This window comes from Gymnoscopelus braueri (assembly GCF_963280865.1).
Source record: "Gymnoscopelus braueri genome assembly, chromosome: 22".
Taxonomy (NCBI): domain Eukaryota; kingdom Metazoa; phylum Chordata; class Actinopteri; order Myctophiformes; family Myctophidae; genus Gymnoscopelus; species Gymnoscopelus braueri.
In genome coordinates, this window is record NC_137624.1 from 19265820 (window position 1) to 19287159 (window position 21340).

At 42.1% G+C, this 21340-nt stretch overlaps 1 protein-coding gene across 1 annotated transcript in view; it reads left to right on the forward strand.

Moving 5' to 3' along the window:
- The window catches only part of grin3a (glutamate receptor, ionotropic, N-methyl-D-aspartate 3A), a gene marked incomplete at its 5' end in the record, with an annotated part of 81385 nt that extends 61660 nt beyond the window's left edge, over positions 1 to 19725 (forward strand). The window contains 5 exons of the mRNA XM_080420223.1: positions 178 to 293; positions 1897 to 2048; positions 13711 to 13872; positions 14357 to 14433; positions 18713 to 19725. Coding sequence (XP_080276349.1) covers positions 178 to 293; positions 1897 to 2048; positions 13711 to 13872; positions 14357 to 14433; positions 18713 to 19307 — 1102 coding nt within the window. The 3' untranslated portion in view covers positions 19308 to 19725. The remainder of the gene's footprint in view (positions 1 to 177; positions 294 to 1896; positions 2049 to 13710; positions 13873 to 14356; positions 14434 to 18712) is intronic.
- Between the last annotated feature and the right edge of the window lie 1615 nt (positions 19726 to 21340).

Sequence of the window (21340 nt, forward strand, 5' to 3'; positions counted from 1 at the left end):
CTTTAAGTTTGATTGATCTGTCAGCTTGGAATCACTTATTGTCCCATATACTATAATAACAATATCCTTGTATTGGCTGTTATCCCTCCTCTCTGCCATTATTGTCTCTCTTCACTGACCTAATACCAGTGGACATGCCAACAAAATACTTAGTGTGAGTTCTTGTATCATTTCCAGAGCTGACCCTCAGATACTGGATGCTTTCATCATGGATAAAGCTCTGCTGGACTATGAGGTCTCCATCGATGCAGAATGTAAGACACTCACCGTTGGAAAGCCCTTTGCTATTGAAGGTAAATCAACACAGAAGATTAACACACATTACTGAGTCTATGGAAGCCTTTGCCATACAGTACAACAGAACAAATTACTGAGTTGTTGCGGGAAACTTTTGCCATTGAACATTAACGCACATTACTGACTATGAAATCATTTGCTATTGAAGAACATTAACACTTTATAGAATCATTTACTATATAACATTAATACACTTACTGACTTTAGCTAAATATTTACTATAGAACATTAACGCACTTACTGACTTAAGCGAATCATTTGCCATTGAAGAACATTAACACACATTACTGAGTTTAGGGAAGCATTAAGTAACTGTACTGTATGTGCTGTAAATGTTATATTCCGAACTAGGTGCCAACATGAGACCATTTTGAATTAACTTTACATTTTTATTTTTTTTATGTCAAATTTTGAATTTATGTACAACAGTACCAACAACAACAAAAAAGGAACATTAGCTCACACACTGCTTAGATGAGGGAGGCCTACATGTGGGGGGATACAGGTGTGTACTGCTACTGTACCTTTAGAAGTGGGGGAGAGCATCTATACCGCTTTTTTCCCATCTACACCAAGGGCCCTATTTTCGCCCGTGCCTCATTATCCCTAAACTTCATGCCATTTTTTTACTATTTTTAAAAACATTTTCAAGTAGTTCAACTAGCCGATCTACATCGACACGTTGTGAGCTTGTAGATTGTCTATTTGAACTATTTGAACAACATTTTTTTTTTAAATGGCAACGAAGTTTAGGGATAATGGGACCGGCGAAAAAAGCCCCCCAAATCTACAAGCTCACAACAGAAAGAAAGAAAGAAAGAAAGAAAGAAAGAAAGAAAGAAAGAAAGAAAGAAAGATTTACAAGCCAAGACAACAAAACTTTTAGTGCAGATGGAATCTTTGGGACAGAACGGAGATGCATCTGTGAGTGGTTCCGTCCCATTACCAAAGGGAAGGATTTGCTAAATCTGTCACACTTAGCGAACATGCTAACAGGTCCTGAGATACCCTCTGACATTTCTAATTAAATGCCTGTGTCTTTCCTAACCGTGATGTTTGGTTATTAGCAGCGACAGCCTTGCTAATGGTCACCCTGCTCCTGACAAGGATTCTCTTTACTCTTACACACAACAGCGAAGAGCCATTGAAAAAGGACACCGTGCAAGGCTGGGATATTGAAATGGACACTTTGGAATGGACACGCGTAAAAATTACAGATTTTCTATCAATTACACAGCCCAAGAAACCTTAAATTCATGGCATTACCACCGAATGCATTACTGAGCCAATAATTCAATGACGAGACAAAAAAAATCTTCAAGGCTTCATGGGGTGCGTAATTGATAGAAAATACGTAATGTTTGGGGTGAACTACTCCTTTAACCGTTGATATAGGAATGGCATTACATGACATCATGCACAATTGTGTGTCTGTCTTATGTGAGTCTGTAGAAAATAAGCTTACTGTTGATACCAAAGAATAATTGCTAAACAATACTGTACAACTGTGTGTTTGTGTCTACATCCGTCTGTCTGTCTGTCTGTCTGTCTGTCTGTCTGTCTGTCTGTCTGTCTGTCTGTCTGTGTCCTTTCACCCAGGCTATGGCATTGGCCTTCCCCAGAACTCTCCTTTCACCACCAACATCTCAGAGCTGGTCAGTCTGTACAAATCAGACGGCTTCATGGACACGCTGCATGATAAGTGGTACAAGGTGGTACCCTGTGGAAAACGCAGCTTCGCTGTAACTGAGGTAATTAACACCCTGCTCTTACAGTATACATAATAAAAACACCACTCAAAATAAATAATAATAAAAAATGTGGGGGATGTGTGTGTGTGTGTGTGTGTGTGTGTGTGTGTGTGTGTGTGTGTGTGTGTGTGTGTGTGTGTGTGTGTGTGTGTGTGTGTGTGTGTGTGTGTGTGTGTGTGTGTGTGTGTGTGTGTGTGTGTGTGCGTGCGTGCGTGCGTGCGTGCGTGCGTGCGTGCGTGCGTGCGTGCGTGCGTGCGTGCGTGCGTGCGCGTGTCCTGCATTTCCTATTCAACGCTCATATCGTTAACAGATTTTCAAAGGGCTATCTCCAGCCCTGTAGGGACATGAAACTTAATGAGAATTATGTTCACAAAAAAACAAAACTTAAAATGCTTCATAACAATAAACAAGCTTCGCTTAATGAGCACACGAAGGACATTTGCATTTCAGGTCAGGAACAGCAGAGGAGACTGGCTCAGGCAGATAGTGCACAGACCCTATGCTCCTAGTAGACTGGGATCAACTCGTTTAGCAGTTTTCTGATCTGGTATAGAAAGGATATAAATGTGCGGCACCAGGCGGGCTGAAACAAGACCGGAAACAAGACCCACTCCGCCTACCCATAAACCTGTGATACAGTGCACGTTATATCATCTTTAAAATACAAAAATAACTATAAATGTGAGTGTACTGTTGTAACTGGCAAGAACAAGCTATGATTCGGCATTCATGTGGGGGAACAATAACATTGCGATGCTCAACCGAATATATAACCGGATACTAGTTGGGGAGTAGCTGTGGTCGAGACCGGATCACACTCGTCAGTTTGGAACGAAAAACAGGCTTTGCACCGTGTGGAAATGCGAGGTCATATGCTCCTAGTGAGCATGAGAACCTGGGTTTGAATGTGACCCCTGTCTTGTCTTGCGTGTCTCTCTCTGCCCTTCCTGTCTCTCTGCATTCTTCCGTCCAAAATAAACCGGACACTTACATACTGTACATTACATCTCACCATCTAATATGTGTCCCTACACACACACGATGGCTGGTTCTTAGGAGGAGTTTGGAGTCCTTTTGCTTTGCTTTGAGGCAGGCACGTTGATGACCATGTAAGCCGATCCTTGACCGACAGATTTTCTGGCAACCGGTGCACTTGAACTCCTGGCCTGATGTGGCTGCGGTAGAGGTCTGGGAGGATTTGTCACCCTTTCGACGAGCACGTTTGTCCATTGCAGCTGTCCGCTTCATGTTGCTGAGCTTTACGGCAGCGTCGTTTACTGCACAGCGCCAAGAGTTTTTATCAGCGGCCATGGACTCCCACGTTTTACACACACACACACACACACACACACACACACACACACACACACGCACACGCACGCACGCGCACACACGGAGGTACACGTTTGGATTGTTTAACTAAGGAAGTGTAAACAAGAATTATGAGATAGTTTTATTAACCATGGGCCCGATTCACTAAGCTGGTCGGTGGTAACGTGTAAACAAAGTTACTAAAGAAGGGTGTATTTTCGATAATCACAGTCTAACGTGCGATCCACCAAACGCTGTGTACTGCCTTCATTTGTGTGTATTCCGAGTGTAGCTCATTTTTGCCTGACAGTCAGGAGCGCGCTCCCGTTTAGATCATGCACGTCCCATTTAAAACCATAAAAGGCAACCAGGAACTCTAACGTGAGACCATAAACGCCATCACGCTTCAAAATGGACAGATCGACAAGCTGACCACACGAGTTCCTCACGCGATGGATCCACTGCACGTTAATAAAGTAATAGCGTGTAATGAGAATAAGAAGTTAATTTATAAACTTCAACCTCACGAGCAAAGGCTAATACAACTTGGAATGGATATTATATAAGCCCTTTCTACTGAGCAATTGCTCACTCACCTTTACCGAGGTAAAAAAGATTATTCTGGAATCCGCCAATATCCGATATTTTTTATCAGAGCTTTATTGATTACTGAGGGTAATCTGTCCTTTGGACGAACCCTCCACTGTCCGACTACTACATCGGAATTGGAAATGGAGTAATGGACACAGGCAGCTATTTTTCATCTATAATGTATCCTTTTAAGGTAAGACTGCTTCATGTGATTTGGTCAATATTATAAATTAATAGCGTGACATTGGAGTTGGCGAAACTGTGGCCACACTTGCAAAAGCGGCAAACACGCCTAATAACTCAGCTCTAAATGTGTCAACTGAAAAGAAAAAAAAATTGGTTGAATTTGCAATTTTGCATCATGTCTTTAAATGCATACAAAGATTGTTGTCTCCGCCAGGCCGAAAGGCATGGCGAGAGAGTATGTTTTACCCTCCGTCCGTCCGTCCGTGTGTGTGTGTGTGTGTGTCCGTCCTGTCTGTGTGTTAGCAGCTAATCTCCGGCACCGTTGGCCCGGTCGCTCCGAAACTTTGCACACACACTCCCTGGATGCCAATTCAGAACCTCTGCCCCAATTATTTCACACGGGCCTGTTATAGCGCCACCAGGAGGCCGATTTGTGCAAAACCCTTTTTTTTTACATTACTCCTACAGATTTTATCCAAACGTCATGCAAATCGGTACACAGTATCTCTATAGTCATGTGATCAACACAAATCTGTCCGATTTCCCATATTCCATCCTCATTGCCTATGGTTGGCTTCCAAAGTTTGCAGGATTGGTCCGTTTTGAACAAAAAGCCTCAAACTATGCACGCAGCTTGCGATTTCCGTGAATTTTCACACGCACATTCCCACTAGGCCGAGGAAGAAATGCCACCCTTTTCACATTGGCCTGTTATAGCGCCACCAGCAGGTCTAATTTAGCAAAACACGTTTTTGGAACAAAATGCCTCAAATCATGAATGCAGTGTCTGATTGCCGTGAAAGACCCAAGAATAAATGCCACCCTTAACATTGGCCTATTATAGTGCCACCAGGAGGCCAGAATAACGTACCTGACCTGTCGGAGACCTGTGCTCCGAGGAGCACTTTTTCTAGTTTGACAATGTTTTCTTTCTTTTTTACATGTGTTGACAAAATTTGGGCACATAATATTTAATTTGAGGTTTGGCACGATTGCAATTGATTTTGTATGAAGAATAATGAGGCGTTCTAATGACATATATGCAAGCTTTGGTCTCGAAGACCTGAAGCCTATTCTACAAATGTCTTCTAAATCCCAACAGTATTCTAAAAAACGTATGTTTCTATATCAGTGGTGCTCAAACTTTTTCATGTCAAGGACCCCCAAAATGATATGTATTTGGCCGCCGACCCCCATCTCAAAATATTTTGTTCCAGGGACCCCCAGAAGCAAAGATTTGAGTTAAAAATGTTCGCTTTAAAAGAATATAAGATTTGCACACATTTTCACGATTTTTCAAAAATAGCAGATCTACAAGCTCGTAGTGCGGCACTCGGTGCTGCGCTACGAGCTTTTTGAATAGCCAAAGTATAAAATAATGCTTTTTAGCTTAAATCATAAAATGACACAGATGCGTTCCAGGTCTTAATGGGTTAAGTCATGCCTCCGAGCAGACTTGAGAAGAGCGGACCTCCCGCAAACTAGACAGACAGAAAAAGATTGATGAATCAGACACGTAACGTAAATGCTGGTACGTTCAAAATATGGGCGTAAACAGCTTAGTGAATCGGGCCCATGTTTTTTTCAACAGAATGTGTGGAAACCCACAAAATGAAAGTCAAGTCGCCCAGCCAACTCTCTCCTCGCTGTTCAACTTTCTTCAGCACAATACAGTATACCTTATTTTTCAGCCTTCAGCCTTCCCTCTCGATATTATCATGATATCCTGCAAATCTACCTCTGCGTCACATGACATCCCCGCTCTCTCTGTCATATCTTTCCTGTCTGTTTCTCCTGTGCTGGCCAATAAAATGTTCATTCCTTAAACATAATCTTTCAAAAAAAAAAGAGAATGCTGCAGCCTGTCCCCTGAGTTTCCAACCTGTCTAAATTATTCCATGCCATTCGTCTTCCTATCTATCACTGCACCCGCTCAATCTGGCTGCTCATATGGAATTGAAAACCCACTCACTGGTGAACAAGGCTACAAGGAAGCTGAATGGCAACAGCTCCAGGCCATGCTCCAACCTTGCACTCTAACCTATGTTTCTGTGCACTGCGCTGTGGTCCTGCCAGGCACTACGGCTGTCTTACTCCATGGCAAAATGACTGACACTTCACCTGGCCTTAGTTCTTATCCCTTCTGTTTGATAGAATAGCCCCCACCACCACCCCATCCCTCTCATGGCATGACTGCAAGAATATAACCTCTATATCTTATGGCATGAAACACAATGCAGAAGAACAACACTTTCCATCATTAATTTCGAGACCACTTTCTAGCGTAGACTTCATGGTTGAATTCTGATAGAAAGAACAAGTAGCATAGTGATGCTGCAGTGTTTTGTATCTGTTTAGCCAACTAGTAGAATACTTTTATCCTTGACAGCTTGAACTGGTGCCGCAGCTATGGCACGCAATGCAACTGAAAATGCTAATTGTTGTGCTCTTGCGATTTTCTGAAAATTGGCAGGGCTTATACAGTATGTATTGTGTAGTAGATGGTATGGAAACGAGTATGATATAACACATACTTTCTAACAAATTAAGTTCAGACATGTACCTTTATTGGTTGTAACAGTAAAACAATTCAAATAATCTATACCACTGTCAAAGATTATGAACTTACACGATACGCTTTGGCTGTAAACAGATAGTGTGATGGGCAGTTACTATGGGGGAAATGACGATGGAACCTTACTGGCCAGGTCTATACCGGGGTGGTTGTAGCTGAGTGGGTGGAGAGGCTATCATGGTCAGTATCATGGTCATCATCATGGTCAGTAGCAGGGCCAGTATCCTGTCAATATCATGTCAGTATCATGGTTAGTCATGGTCAGTATCATGTCAGGATCATTGTCAGGATCCCAACCCGATCGCCAGAGGAAACGTTGTCATTGAACGTTTTTCAAATTCCGTGCATAGACAACTGGAAAACCAGAAAATCTGTGCATAGCCGCCTCGCATCTCCCCCATTGTGACTAAACCATTTCGGAGGCGCGCAGTCTCAAGGGAACTGTCGCCACGTAAGGGACCACCGAGTGAGCTAAAGCGAGCGAGTTGCCGTCCCGAACGTTGCGACGTTCCCTTGAGCCTACTCAGCGCCGTTTGAGTTACAGTACGTACCGATAGGCACAGAATCGTAAATTTTGTTGTGTGGACTGCTCTGCTTCCGGGTTTTTCCGGGTTGCAACTGGTTACGCCCACCGTGGGACTCGCCGTACATATGCACGGATTTTCGGGGTTTCTAGGCGACTATGCACTGAATGACGTGCACTGGATCCGTGCAATGTATACTAAATTCTTGGCGATCAGGCTGCCTAGCCAGTGGCTAGGCTAGCAGTTTGCGTGGGACTTTTGCAGACATAATAGCTAAATCTGGTATAGAAAATTTGAATTGCGATCGGATATCTTAATTACAATGAGATTGAGCTAACAGTTAAATGTTGTATTCAGTTTGGTAAAAGTTGTCTAGCGCACAGCCATATCAATGTTGGGTCAAGGACTTGGTCTCTGTCAGACCCCATGTATTTCCAGGATAACAGAGATAACACTCGCAGAAAGGTTGTTATTTTGAGAGCGAAATGTCCCACAATATGAATAATTTTCTCGTATGCGTTTTTTTTAAATGTTCTTTTGGGTGTAGAGGGAAAAAAGGAGTGGGCCAAGTATAGACCCCCATCACTGGCTCTGTCAACCATTCACTTCAGTGATGCTTGCGGAACTCGACTCCATCTCGTTCCTGAGCGCATCACTGTCAATACACATTGGCAGAATCTGCTTTGTTTTACATTAATTTGTGTTAAACGTGTGATGTTAAGACCTGTCCCACCAATCGGACTGAATGGAACCACTCATTCTCACAGAAGCAACAGATAAACATGACAGACAACATTTGAACTTATATCATTTCAAGGTAGCTGTAAAACCCAAGGTTCTCTTAAAGTTCAACGTCGCTTAACCACTCAAACCCTGGGCAGAAACCTTTTTTTGTTAATTAATGCAGAGCAGCGACTCCTTTTGAGCTTTTAGATCGGCTATTTTTGCTATTTTTTTATTTGAATTCTGAAAAGTAACAGTTTTGGAGGTTTCCACCCGACAGCAACGATATGTGGTATGGTTGACAGAGCCAGTGCTGGGGCCCCCAGCATTGGCTTGGCTTTGGGCATAGAGGGACAAGTATAGACCCCCAGCCTGGGGGTCTATACTTTTCCCTCTACGCCCAAAAATAGCTGATCTGCAAGCTGTAGATCGGACCTTGCACCTCAATTTTTTTTTTTTTTTACAAGAGTCTACGTAATCATACTCCAAGCAAAAACAAAAAATCTAAGAGCAATGTGACACATGTGAGCTTGTACTATTTTCTCCGAATGTTCACACCAGAATAATAGGGGAAAAAATAAACAAAAAAGAAAACCCCATATTATGGAGATACGTCTCTCACTGTCTTCACTGACAAAGACATATCTACTGCCACACAACCAGCTCTATCAACTTTTGTGTTTGTATTTTCAGCATATTAACATGCAGAATAAACCATCCCCTATTGATTTGGTTACCATCAAGTGAGAGAGACAGAGCGAGACCAAAAAGAAGATTTATGGAATTGCCTTATTACGTCATACAGTACATACTAGAAAGAACGACATGAAAGCTGGGGGATTGTGTGTGTGTGTGTGTGTGTGTGTGTGTGTGTGTGTGTGTGTGTGTGTGTGTGTGTGTGTGTGTGTGTGTGTGTGTGTGTGTGTGTGTGTGTGTGTGTGTGTGTGTGTGTGTGTGTGTGTGTGTGTGCGTGCGCGTTTCAATATTACACAAAACACAGGTCATGAGCCGGCCATGAACCAAATATGCTGTGTGTACAGTTATGGTGCACATTGCTTTAACCCATTAAGACCTGAGGCAGATTCTACACATGCCTTCTAAATCAGTAGTTCTCAAACTTTTTCCTGCCAAGGACCCCCAAATGTACATGTATTTGGCCACGGACCCCCCCACCCCATCTGAAAATGTTTTGTGCCAGGGACCACTAGAAGAGATTTGTATATATATATACAGTATTTTTTTAGTATTCAAACATTTTCAAACACAAAAATGTAAAAAAAAAAGCAGATGTACAAGCTGTGCTGTGAGCTTGTAGATCTGCTATTTTTGAATAGCCAATGCTTACATCTAAAATGACACGGGACCCTTTCCCGGTTTTAATGGGTTAATCTGCTGATCCACGGAGGAAACCCCATGGTGGGGATTTTTTTGGACAGAGAAAAAAAGCTGACCTAGCTTCTTTGGTTTTGGATGTCAGGCAGTTGGGCATTATACAAATTATATAAATGTCTTGTGTCCTCAGCCTCTGTTATGGCTAAGCTTTGGTTCTGTGTGTTCGCACGAGGAGGGCGACAGGTTTCGATTCTCTGGGAGTGAAGAGTGAAAGCTGTTGTCAGGCAGCATGAAACAGCAACTACAGTGCTGTTAAGCCTGATTTATACTCGGTTGTGCACGGCGTTGGGCACACGGAAATCTAAAGCTCACAGCGTGTTGTGTAGCTTGTAGATCTGCTATTTACGGCGCACGACACAGCGTGCAACTAACTATAAATCAGGCTTTCGTTTTTCTTTTATGACATGGCACCAGAGTATTAATTGAGACTTGAATGCTTTTGTGTTTCTTTCCGTTTTTTGGAGCTTCATTTGTGTTGCATATCCATTCATGTTCACTGAACTTCAGTCATTAAACTAAAAGCACCGTTGACAAGTGATTAATGATCATGTAGCCTGATTCTTTTGGCAGTTGTTGATGACCCCAACAGACCATGATTTGCGCTGATAATAATAATAACATATATACTGTATATTGTGTGTATATATATATTTTTTTCTACCTGCCAGGATATCTGGAGAGAATATATACTGTAGGTCGTACAATCAAATGTTTTCCCCTGCATTCCTTGGATCAAACTGCGACTCCCCATATAGGCCATGCACGGAAAATCGAGTTAGTAAAAATGGACCCAGTCTGTATGAGGGGTGCATTCCCCATCGCCACGCTTGAGAGAGACACATCAAGAATTGTGGCTTGATGTATGGCTTGATGGTTACGGTGCATGTTTTAAAATCATGATGTGGCTGCAGGTCTTGTTGGCAAACAAGACATGAAGTTGTTCCTGGCGGCTCAGCCAGCATACATTGTCTGTGTTTTATTTCAGTCTTTTATAAACACAGGGTCCCTGGTTTTAATCCACTATTTTGAACATTTTCACTCCAAATCCCTATTAGACTAAGTAATTAGTCTAAGTCAGTGCTTTGTTAACAGAAGGTTCTTGGTTCAAAAAACAATGTTTTCCAAGTTTGTATTTGGCTCTAATCTTTAACTGAAGAGCATGCAAGAGTGCTGATAGAGTGTGAACTGTCAGTTGAAAGGAAGGACTTCCGGAAATGCACATGGTCACGGAACATGTTCTGCTTCTAAATCCTATTTTGTAGTCCCCAGTATCGTCCATGTCTCTGTAGCAGAGAGGAAATGTCAGTGGTTTGTTAACAGAAGGATTGTGATTCAAGACCAATAGAGAACATTTTATGTCCGCACAGAACAGTTTTCCTATGAGCTTAAACGTTGTTGTCCCCAGAGTGTTCCATGTTTCCGTAGCACAGAGGAAATGTCACTGGTTTGATAACAGGCGATTGGTGGTTCAATACAATAAGGAACATTTTCTGTCTTTCACTCTCCACCTAAATTCTAAAAGGTTAAGTGCCCAGTCATGTTTGTTGTGCAAGTAATGTCTGAGCCTGCATGTTCTCAATCAATCTGATTACATCCTGCTCTCTGGAGTTATCATGTGACCACCCCACAGCAACGCTATATATGGAACTATACACGGACGGGGCTTTCGCTCTACTGGACTTGGGAAGCCCCTTCGGTGGGGCCGTTTTCATATTCTAATACAGCCCAAAAAGCACATTGTAGCACCTGCCTGGGTGGTGTGCCTCGCTGATCATTAGATTGCCAACCCAACTTCCTGGGATCAAATCCTGCTGCCGCCGCTATTTTTCCAACAACCGCAGACTTTTTTTTCGCCGATAAAGTATAGTATTGGATCGCGACGGGGGCGCGCAGCCTTGAGCCGACTCAGCGCCGTCCGAGTTATGTACCGATAGGCACAGAATCGTAAATCATGTTTTGGGGTGAGAGTTTGCCACTCAAAGTGACTACTGGCCAATCACAGCGCGTCTTTTCCGGGACTTTCCCAACTCCCTTGCACTCAAATAGCTTGCCACAGCAACAGTGTGTTGGAAAGGTATAGAACCCACGTGCTCATATAGTTATTCAGTAAAGCCAAACTGTGTGCCTGTATTCATATTGATGTATTTTTTTTTGTTGATTAGTTTGTTTTAGTTGATTTTTTTGATTGAACATAAAAGTTCTTACAGTGCTCAGGCAGCCCCAGCTTAATGCACATGATGTCTTCAGGGGCTGCAGCCCTGGTCACCAAGCTCTGGGGTGCACCAGGCACCTGGCAAAAAATGAAAAAAATACTTTTGTAATGCAAGATACAGCGCCACAATCTTATCCTACGTGTGCACCTGGATCCTCTGGTATGCAGTGACCTGTATCACCTCTACTGCAACAGCTTTGGTAGCAGCTATAGGCCCTGAAGCACACTATCCAAAACACACACAACACTATTAAACGTCTTATCTTTCAACTATTAACCCATTAAAAAACGGGAACGCATCTGTGTAACCACTTTAACCATTATTTTATACTTTGGCTATTCAAAAATAGCAGATATACAAGCTGGATAGCAGATATACTTTTTTTTTAATCGTGAACATTTGTGCAAATCTTTGAATATATTTTTGTAACATTTTTTACTAAAATCTTTGCTTCTGGGGATTCTACAAATGTCTTCTAAATCCTAACCTGGCACAAAAAAAAATCTGATGGGGGGGTCTGCGGCCAAATATACAATGTGGGGGTCCTTGGCACGAAAAGGTTTGAGAACTACTGAATTAAGCAATACATTGTCACTGTCATTCCTCTCTCTCTCTCTCTCTCTCTCTCTCTCTCTCTCTCTCTCTCTCTCTCTCTCTCTCTCTCTCTCTGACAGCATTAGAGAATGGAAGTGACTGCTATAGGCTGACACTAGTAGCATTGCATTGATATTCATGTGAGGGCTCTGCATTGATCCTTGGCCCTTAATTTGGTGACAACATTAACCAGATTATTGAATTTGTAACCAGCACTTAAACGTCTCTGTTTTCACTTGTTTCTCTCACTCTCAGACTGTTTCCCTTCCTCCATTTTTTAAGTCCCAGTCCCACCCCCTCTCAGAACCTGCTAGGTTGACTAGGGTTGATTGACTGACACCTGGATCCCCATTGACATTGTTTCAATGAGCTTGGTTTAAATGTAACATTTATCTGACCAAGTACTGTAGCTGCATGTCAGCTCTGGGCTGGTGCTTTAGCCCAGTGGTTCTCAAACCTTTTCATGTCAAGGACCCCCAAAATGATATGTATTTGGCTGCCGATTTTTCAAAAATAGCAGATATACAAGCTCATATGAGCTTGTATATCTGCTATTTTTGAATAGACAAAGTATAAAATATGGTTAAAGTGGTTAAAACAATTGTGACGCTATATTGACACATTTTGCTGGGGATCCCCTGGTACCCCCCCAAGGACCTCTAGGGGTCCCCGAACCCCACTTTGAGAACCAACACTTTAGCTAACTAGGTTAGTGCAGCTGCCAGGGATATGAGAAACATGGGTTCAAATCCCCATCTTGGACACTTGTCTTTAATGTTTGATGCTCCCAAGGTTAAGAGTTCAAACACCACTTTTACTTTCTAACTACAAATACTAGAAAAGTGTGCTCCTTCCTGGGAGCACTTGGTAGGTTTTACAAAATCTGAAATAGTAGCGAAAGTAGGTAGTAGGTTTTCTGAAAAGTTTGGTTGTAGTTGTTACTGTTGTTAGTAATGTTCTGGATGCTGTGTATCGCACTCAGAAAGCATAATGTCAATTGGCGCTTGCGCTCCGTAGCCGCTGATTATTGGTTAGTAGCGTAATGTGACTGTTCTTCCGATGAGAGCACTCGCCTGTTAGGCATTATGTAGAATGCATAGTGAACTAGAAAATGTTTTATTTTAAGTGGTAATTATGCATCTCATCTTATTTATTTCTCTTCTTTTTTTACCTCTGTCCCTACAATCTCACCCTTCATCTCTTTCATGATTGCCCTTCTGCCCTTCTATCCTCACTCTCCCTCTATCTCCGTCATTCTGTCTGACTCGTACACCCCTGCATCTCCTCCCTTCCTGTCTATCTATGATGCTTTCTATCCGTCCATCTCTCTCTCTCTCTCTCTCTCTCTCTCTCTCTCTCTCTCTCTCTCTCTCTCTCTCTCTCTCTCTCTCTCTACTGCATCTCCTCATCTGACTCCATCCCTCATGTCTTTTGCCTTGTCTCAATCTCTTACTCTGCCTCTTCGCTGTCTTCCTCCATCTTTCCATCTCTTTCTCTCCTTCATCATCATTCCTCTCCCTCCTCCTGCCTCCCCCCTCTCTTTCTCTCCACAGACGTTACAGATGGGTATAAAGCACTTTTCCGGCCTGTTCGTGATGCTGTGTGTGGGCGTAGCCTTGTCACTGGTGACCACCGTAGCCGAACACATCGTCTATAGATTTGTCATCCCGAGGGTCAAGGAACCACGCTTCAGATACTGGCTGCACACCAGCCAGGTATGCACGAACGCACGCACACACACACACACACACACACACACACACACACACACACACACACACACACACACACACACACACACACACACACACACACACGTGATGTCTGCGCTATCTCTGATTGTTTTGAGGAAGGACGGATCAATGCACCATGGAAAGAGATTGCAACTGGGGACCTCAGTTGAACTCTTCTCTTACCCTCGTCTCTCATTCATTAAAACACTGAACGCACGCACGCACGCACGCACGCACGCACGCACGCACGCACGCACGCACGCACGCACGCACGCACGCACGCACGCACGCACGCACGCACGCACGCACGCACGCACGCACGCACACGAAGAAAAGTATGTTGAATACTGATACATGTTGCGCATTTAAAAGGACATGCATTAAATAATACATTTTAAAAAGTGACATTTTGTTTTGTTCTGTTACCTTTTAATTATAACAATATAATGTGTGGCTTGTTTTCCAGAGGTTACACCGGGCCCTCAATGGTGTCTTCAACGATGAAGACGACAAGCTACCAACCATAACCAAACCAGAAAAAAGGTACCATTTATACTTCCAATTCAGTCAATTAGACATGACATGCAAATGAATTAAATGAATAGTTATTTAAAATACATAGTTATGACGACAATCTCATGTCCCGGCCCCTGGGGACTCTCTGTCTCTCTTTTCTCTCTCTTCTCTTCTTTTCCCTTTCCTATTCCATTCTCTCTTGCTTCACTCTGTGCAATATATATTAGGCTTTCAGTAGTAGCCTACCATGGATAATCTATTTTGAAAAAGTCTACATGCTCAATTGACTAAACTGACAGGAGTGTAATTAAACTCGGTGTGTGTAGTACCACATGCAGATCCTGCATCCTGAATGTAGTAATTCTAAAATCAGCGGGTGCTCCCTCACACATTCATGCACATCGCCCTTGATTAGTCTCATGTGAAGAGTGAACGATAGATTAGTAAAATGTATCATCATTTTGTTTAGCCCAATTAAGGGATTCTGTATCCAAGCTTGTTTCGTTCTAATATGGGGATTGTTATGGGAATGTAAAAATAATTGTTCATATGGACATCTGTTGCTTTTGATCACTCCACCATTATGCATTTCTTTATTTGAAGTGGATTCTGGTGGGTTTGAAATTACAATGAAAAAAGTATGAAAAGCATTACCTTAGTATACCTTGATTTCGCCATTACTGTGAGTACAGCGCATGCCAAGAGTTTCCCTTAAACCATTCAAGTCTACCATACCAGCCCTGACAAAAAAGGATAGTCATTTTGTGTTTTAAAACAAAATGTGGACGCCAGAGAGTTAAGCCAAGTTAGACCAGGCCGACTGTCGGTCGACAACAGTTGGGGTCACAGCAGCACTAGCAGTGATCCCTTTAACAAAGTTCAATTTCTCCTACCGAGCACCCACAGTGCGCCGATGGGTTGCCTCCTCATTTGTATTACATTATCATCAGAAGATGTAGGACCTTATGCTCTGTATCTTGCACCTCACACACATGCATATGCAAGCACGCACACGCACACACACACACACACACACACACACACACACACACACACACACACACACACACACACACACACACACACACACACACACACACACACACACACACAGAGAGAGATATGCACATATTTCATACTTCAATTACACATAAAACACCAAAGGAAATTGTTACATTACTGGGTGACACCTACGAATGAAACACAACCAAAATACATACACGCACACCCGTGCACGCGCGCACACACACACACACACACACACACACACACACACACACACACACACACACACACACACACACACACACACACACACACACACACACACACACACACACACACACTGCTTCACTTAAAATGCACACAGGCACTCTCCAACATTGGGTAGGCAACATATTTTTGGAGCACTTGTGAAAATTAGCGGGTTGGGAGTTAGTGACATCAATTAACATCCAAGTAAGTAGCAGTTAACGGAGCAGCTTTTAATCTGGAGCTAAATGAAATGGTCAGAGTCTGTTGGAGAGCAATTATCAGCTCAGAAAATTGGGTGAATAATCGCACATTGACATAACCTCAAACTGTTTTAACTGAGAAAACGAGATAGAGAAAGGGAGAGTGTGAGAAAGTCCGACTATGTGGGAGGGAGAGAGAGAGATTGAGAGAATTAGAGAAATAAATAAACAGAGTGTTTGTGAGAGACAGAGAGATACTGTAGATTTCTATTAGTAAAGCCTAAGAGCTATTTTCTCATTTGTTTTCAGTGTTTTTCCAAGAGCTGCATTGAGTGAAATAGTGTTTCAGAACCATACGGCACTTTAAGCCCAATATGCGTTGCCTCATCCAAGGGCATTTCAAGAATGACAGCAGTGTTAATTATTTTTTTCTTTTTACGCTTTTCTGTAGCAGCCGAAATTCACAACTGGCCATTTCTCACATGGCATTAATACAGCATCAAGTGGAAGGTTCCTATTGGTTTTCAAATTAGATACGATGCCAGCAGTAGGACCGACAAAGTAGGAACAGATGAAGAATCTTAACTGTCAGTTATTATGTGCCTGAAGGGAAATATTGGTTTTCAAATTAGATACGATGCCAGAAGTAGGACTGACAAAGTAGGAACAGATGAAGAATCCTAACTGTCAGTTATTATGTGCCTGAAGGGAAATTACTGACCCAAGTGGGTTTACTGCTGAGTATATTAGCCTGTGTTAGCCTTTGTTAAGCAAAGTAACTCCTTTACTTTATTTTAATGAATTGCCTTCCCTTCTACTCTATTACATATATCACTGCCATATGAAATGCCACATACTGCGAAATACTGAATTTATGCTTTTGCACTGTGGCCGGAATTGGAATTAGTAAAATATGTGTTGTAATTAGGAAGGCAGGGCCATGCGAGGGATGCCTGTGGTAACGAGGATAGATTACCTACTCTGGTATAATTATGCCCAGTCAGTTGAACTCTGCAGAATCCTACCTCACACTCGGTCAGAGAGTCGGAAACGATTACTGTCATATTGTCCTGCAAGAACCTGGTATCTCCGCTCAAATCAATTTTACACTAAATTGTCAACCGGTTGGCTTGGTTGCTGCTTGGTAATGAAACCATGTGTTCTCATGTGAGACAAAATAACGCAGAAATAACAGTGACAAGACCAATTTGAACAGTAGATACATGTTTTTCGTTTGTTTGTTTGTTTGTTTGCTTATTTGTTCATTTGTTTTGAAAGACTAATTGCGCTTTGAACAAATGCATTCATCAAACTACACATCGTCATTGTGACACAATATACACAAAACGCAATAGTACTGCTGGATGAATGTAGGGAGAGATACAGAAGAAGTGAGATTGTATCTGAAGGGCTTCATTTCAATGATTTCTTTCAGAGAAAGAAAGATAACTCAAATAGCATTAATCATGATTTCAAAAAAGCACTGAGGATTGCAAACAGGTCTTTTGACAGCTGGCAATGAAGTATTCATAACATGGTTATCTTAGAAATTGCTGTATGAGAACAGGAGCAAACATTTTATTTGTATTGTAGGTAACTCATTTCAGAATTATCAATTATGTTGAAAATGCTGATGGTCTCATCTCATGCATCTCACCATGTAATGTCTTATTTGTGAAGAATTCACTTCTTGTTTTTTCAGATAAATCTCTCTATCCCCTTAGTAATATTGGAAAATATTTTGTTCCCAGCTATCAAATCTAGTACAAAGTCTAAAATGTTTCTAGCCTTAAAGTTACTCGTACAGATGTAAATGTATTCAGAAGCTAGAAGACAATGAACAGAACAATCATAGATACACATAACACAAATATAAGCAGGGGACATCAAAGTATTCCAAATTATTCTGTCAAATTATACGTTTAGTTTTTCAACACAGTCTGTTCACCTGGGCTAAGCATGGTTAAGGAGGGTTCCCAGCAGGCACATTATTGATTTAATTTATTTTCCCCATCAATAAGCATGCTTTTACGATGATTGCTACTCACTAATTATTTTCTTCCAGATATTCCCCATGTTGAGAGGCCTTGTTGGGAGTAGAGTACGGCACAGTAGATAAGCTTGTAATATGAAAAATAGTACTATGGGCCTCTTCACAAAGGCACTGGAGCACTCAATTTGCTTCAAAGATTTAAAGGGAAATACCACTCATTTTCAACATTGAACTATCACATGACCTCAATAAATTATCCCGTTCTAGGCAACATAGGGGGGGGGGGGGCTTTTTTCTTATTTCCACACAACAGCTCTAAGGTGTATTAAAGACATACGGTAGTTCAATTTTGAAAATGAGTGGTATTCCCCTTTAAGCTCAAATAAATCATTATTATATAATTATATATTTCTGAATATCTGGAGAACTAATTACAAGTCACATATCGCTGCTGTCAGGTAGAAACCTTGTATGTCCAAAACCTTTCCTTTTTATTGTTATTTAAAAAACATTTTAGATTGTGAAAATAGACAATCTACAAGCTCACAATGCGTCACATTTCGATGTGTTGTGAGCCTGGTTTTACAATCTTCAAGGCCATTTCCCTCTCTGGCTGGGTTTAGTGGTCTGCTCTCATACCCAAACTAGATAACCTATACAATAAGAGCACTTACAAGTTCTTTGAACACCAGGACTAGATCATCAACATATATCTTCAACAGAAAGAGGGGGATGCATCAATGGGTTTCTTGGAATTCTGCTTGGCGAAGCAGAATACTACTAAGTACTACTTAAGAGAAGAGAATAAAGACAACCATACATATATGTGAATATGTTTCTCTGTCTATCTGATCTCCAGGTGCAATGAAGGTAACAACCAATCAGCATCCTGGAATCGCTCAGAGTCCTCCCACTGCAACAGGCGGCGGATCCTCCCACAGGAAGTGCAGCAGAATGACCTGGAGCGTCTTCCTTCCCAGGACCTCCCTCCTCCTTCGCCACTGTCTCACTCCCACTCCCTAACCAAGCTGGACAAACACCTGCCCCTGGTGACCACTTCCAACGGTCGCTCTGACCTGCTGGGGCTGGGTTTGGGGCAGGGACCGGGGTCTTGTCCTGGACTAGGTCAGGGGGTCTCTGGGCAGGGCCTAGCCCCGGGACAATGTCTGGGACTGGGTGTTGGAGACTGTGGCCCTGGCCTCGGGGTCACGGTGGGCCGCAACCCACTCGTTCAGGAGCTGTCGGAATTGGAAGGACAGATTCTCATAATCAAGCAGCAGCTGCAGTCGGCCATGAGGAGGAAGAGGGAACTAGAGATGGAACAATATCAGTCGGCGAACCAGCCAACGAACCAGGCCATCCAGCCCATAGCGAACCAGTCCAACCAAGCTAACCAGTTTGCTCAGTATAGCCAACCCCACCAGCAGACAAACCCACACACCAACACTCCTTGAGTTGAAAAAAACTCCTCTGTTCTAGAGGAGTGGTTAACTACAGACCGCAACAAGGTCCTAAAAAAAAAGGAGTACTGACGTTAGATTCTCCCCAGAGTTCTAGAATCAGAATCTCCTCAGGGCTCTGGAACTTAGAATGCTGCCGACTGAATGTTGGAATGAAATGTTCTCCAGGGAATAGAGTTCTCTCAGACACAAGGATTTCCAACGGAACACTCCCATGCGTCTGGAACTAAGCATTTTCTAGACTGTTAGAGGGTTTCGGCATGTTTGGGAAAGAGCAAGCCAGGGAACCTGAACTCAGACCCTTCCGAGACCCTCACTGAGCTGGTCACTTCCTCCTATGGAAGAGCTGTGCATTCGCTCCTCTACATCCCTTCATCTCGACATTCTTCTCCTTTTCCTCCATCTCTATACTTCTTCCCATTCTATCTCTACATGTTTTTTTGTTTTTGTTTTTGTTTTCAGTCCTCCCATTCTTTTCTGTTGCTTCCTGTGTGTCCTCTCCCTGCAATGTCCTCCACACATTTCTCTCCAGGAGTATTGATCTTTCCATGAACATGAAGACACCTAGACATAAAGGCACCTTAGTATTTAAGCTTGATGGGCTAACTCACTTGAGTATGACTTCCATGTATTCTCAGTGTATAAACCCAGCCAACTACACCTCTGTATTGTTTGCGTACTGAAGAAACAGTGTCAGCACTGTGAGAATTTAAAAAAAGAAAAAGACAAAAAAATATGCATTGCTGGTTAATTTCACCACTGATGCCACAGTATTTTTGGATATTTGACAGTGCATTACCAATGGTTTGGCTTGGTCTTAAGGTCATAATTTGTTTTTTTTCTATGGTTATGTTGGCCAAGATTAACAGGGGGATAATCTGAGATAATATGCTTTAGCAAGACAACTATATTCTGCAAGAATGGCTCATTGGCATCTATGGTGGATTGTTGGAAAATGCCAAAAACCACTCTGTTTTTATGGACCTCAGTCTGTACTACTTTTCTCCTGCACTTCAATCCTGCACTCAAAGGTTTTGTACTGAAACCTATTCATAATATGACGTATCAGGGTACGACTCTCATGTATAATCCCTGTTTTGTATTCTTCTGTTCATAATGATTGACAGTTCAATGTTTAACACCTCTGGAACTGAAATACATGCAAGATACACAATGAAATGAAAATTAAACCACAGGCCTTCAACTTTTCAACCCAGGACCCACCTGAGAAAGCTACAGTATAGGCTCTTTCCTTGGGGTTCAGCCTCTTGAATTAAATTGATGTCGGTGCTCTGGTCACAAGGGGACCCCACAGTAAGTATGTCCACAAATCTTTCAAGTACCAACTGATAGTTTAAGAAATACATGCTGGGAAAAACACAGAATATAGCTGCAAAGGGATCCATAATTATATTATTTTGTGAATGGGTCCAAAGACCTTTCTGAGATGTCATAAAAACTCGAACTGGACCTGCTATCATGAACGGAACCTGTTCTGTTGCTTTCTTGCATCAATTCTGTTCATGGGATGTTTTCTGTTATTAAAAAAGAAAATGACCTCTCTTGTTTGAACTTCATGTTATTGAGCCATCCTTACTCTTCAACCAAAACATGTGAGGTCTTGTGCATACAGAACATGCTATAGGTATTATAAGAATGTTACCCATCTCAAAAATGTTGCTAGTAGATTTTCATACTGTAATGACATTCATTTAATACACTGGCTTCCTCGAATATCAAACAAACCACTTACTTTTGGATTTGATCATGCCGCACAAGATTGTGTGAATAATTGTATAGTGTGCCAGAACACAACCCAGTCAACCAGTAGCCAAAAACTATGTAAAAATAAGCAACCCCCTCACAGTCCATGTTTAAATCTACTCGTGAATACAGATTGACCTTACTGAAACATTGGAACCAGGAAAAAGCAACAAATACATGTTTTGTCATAATTGAACACTGGTGTGGTAAAAAAATAAATTGGAGTTTTCAGATATAAATTATGATATTATTAAACATACATT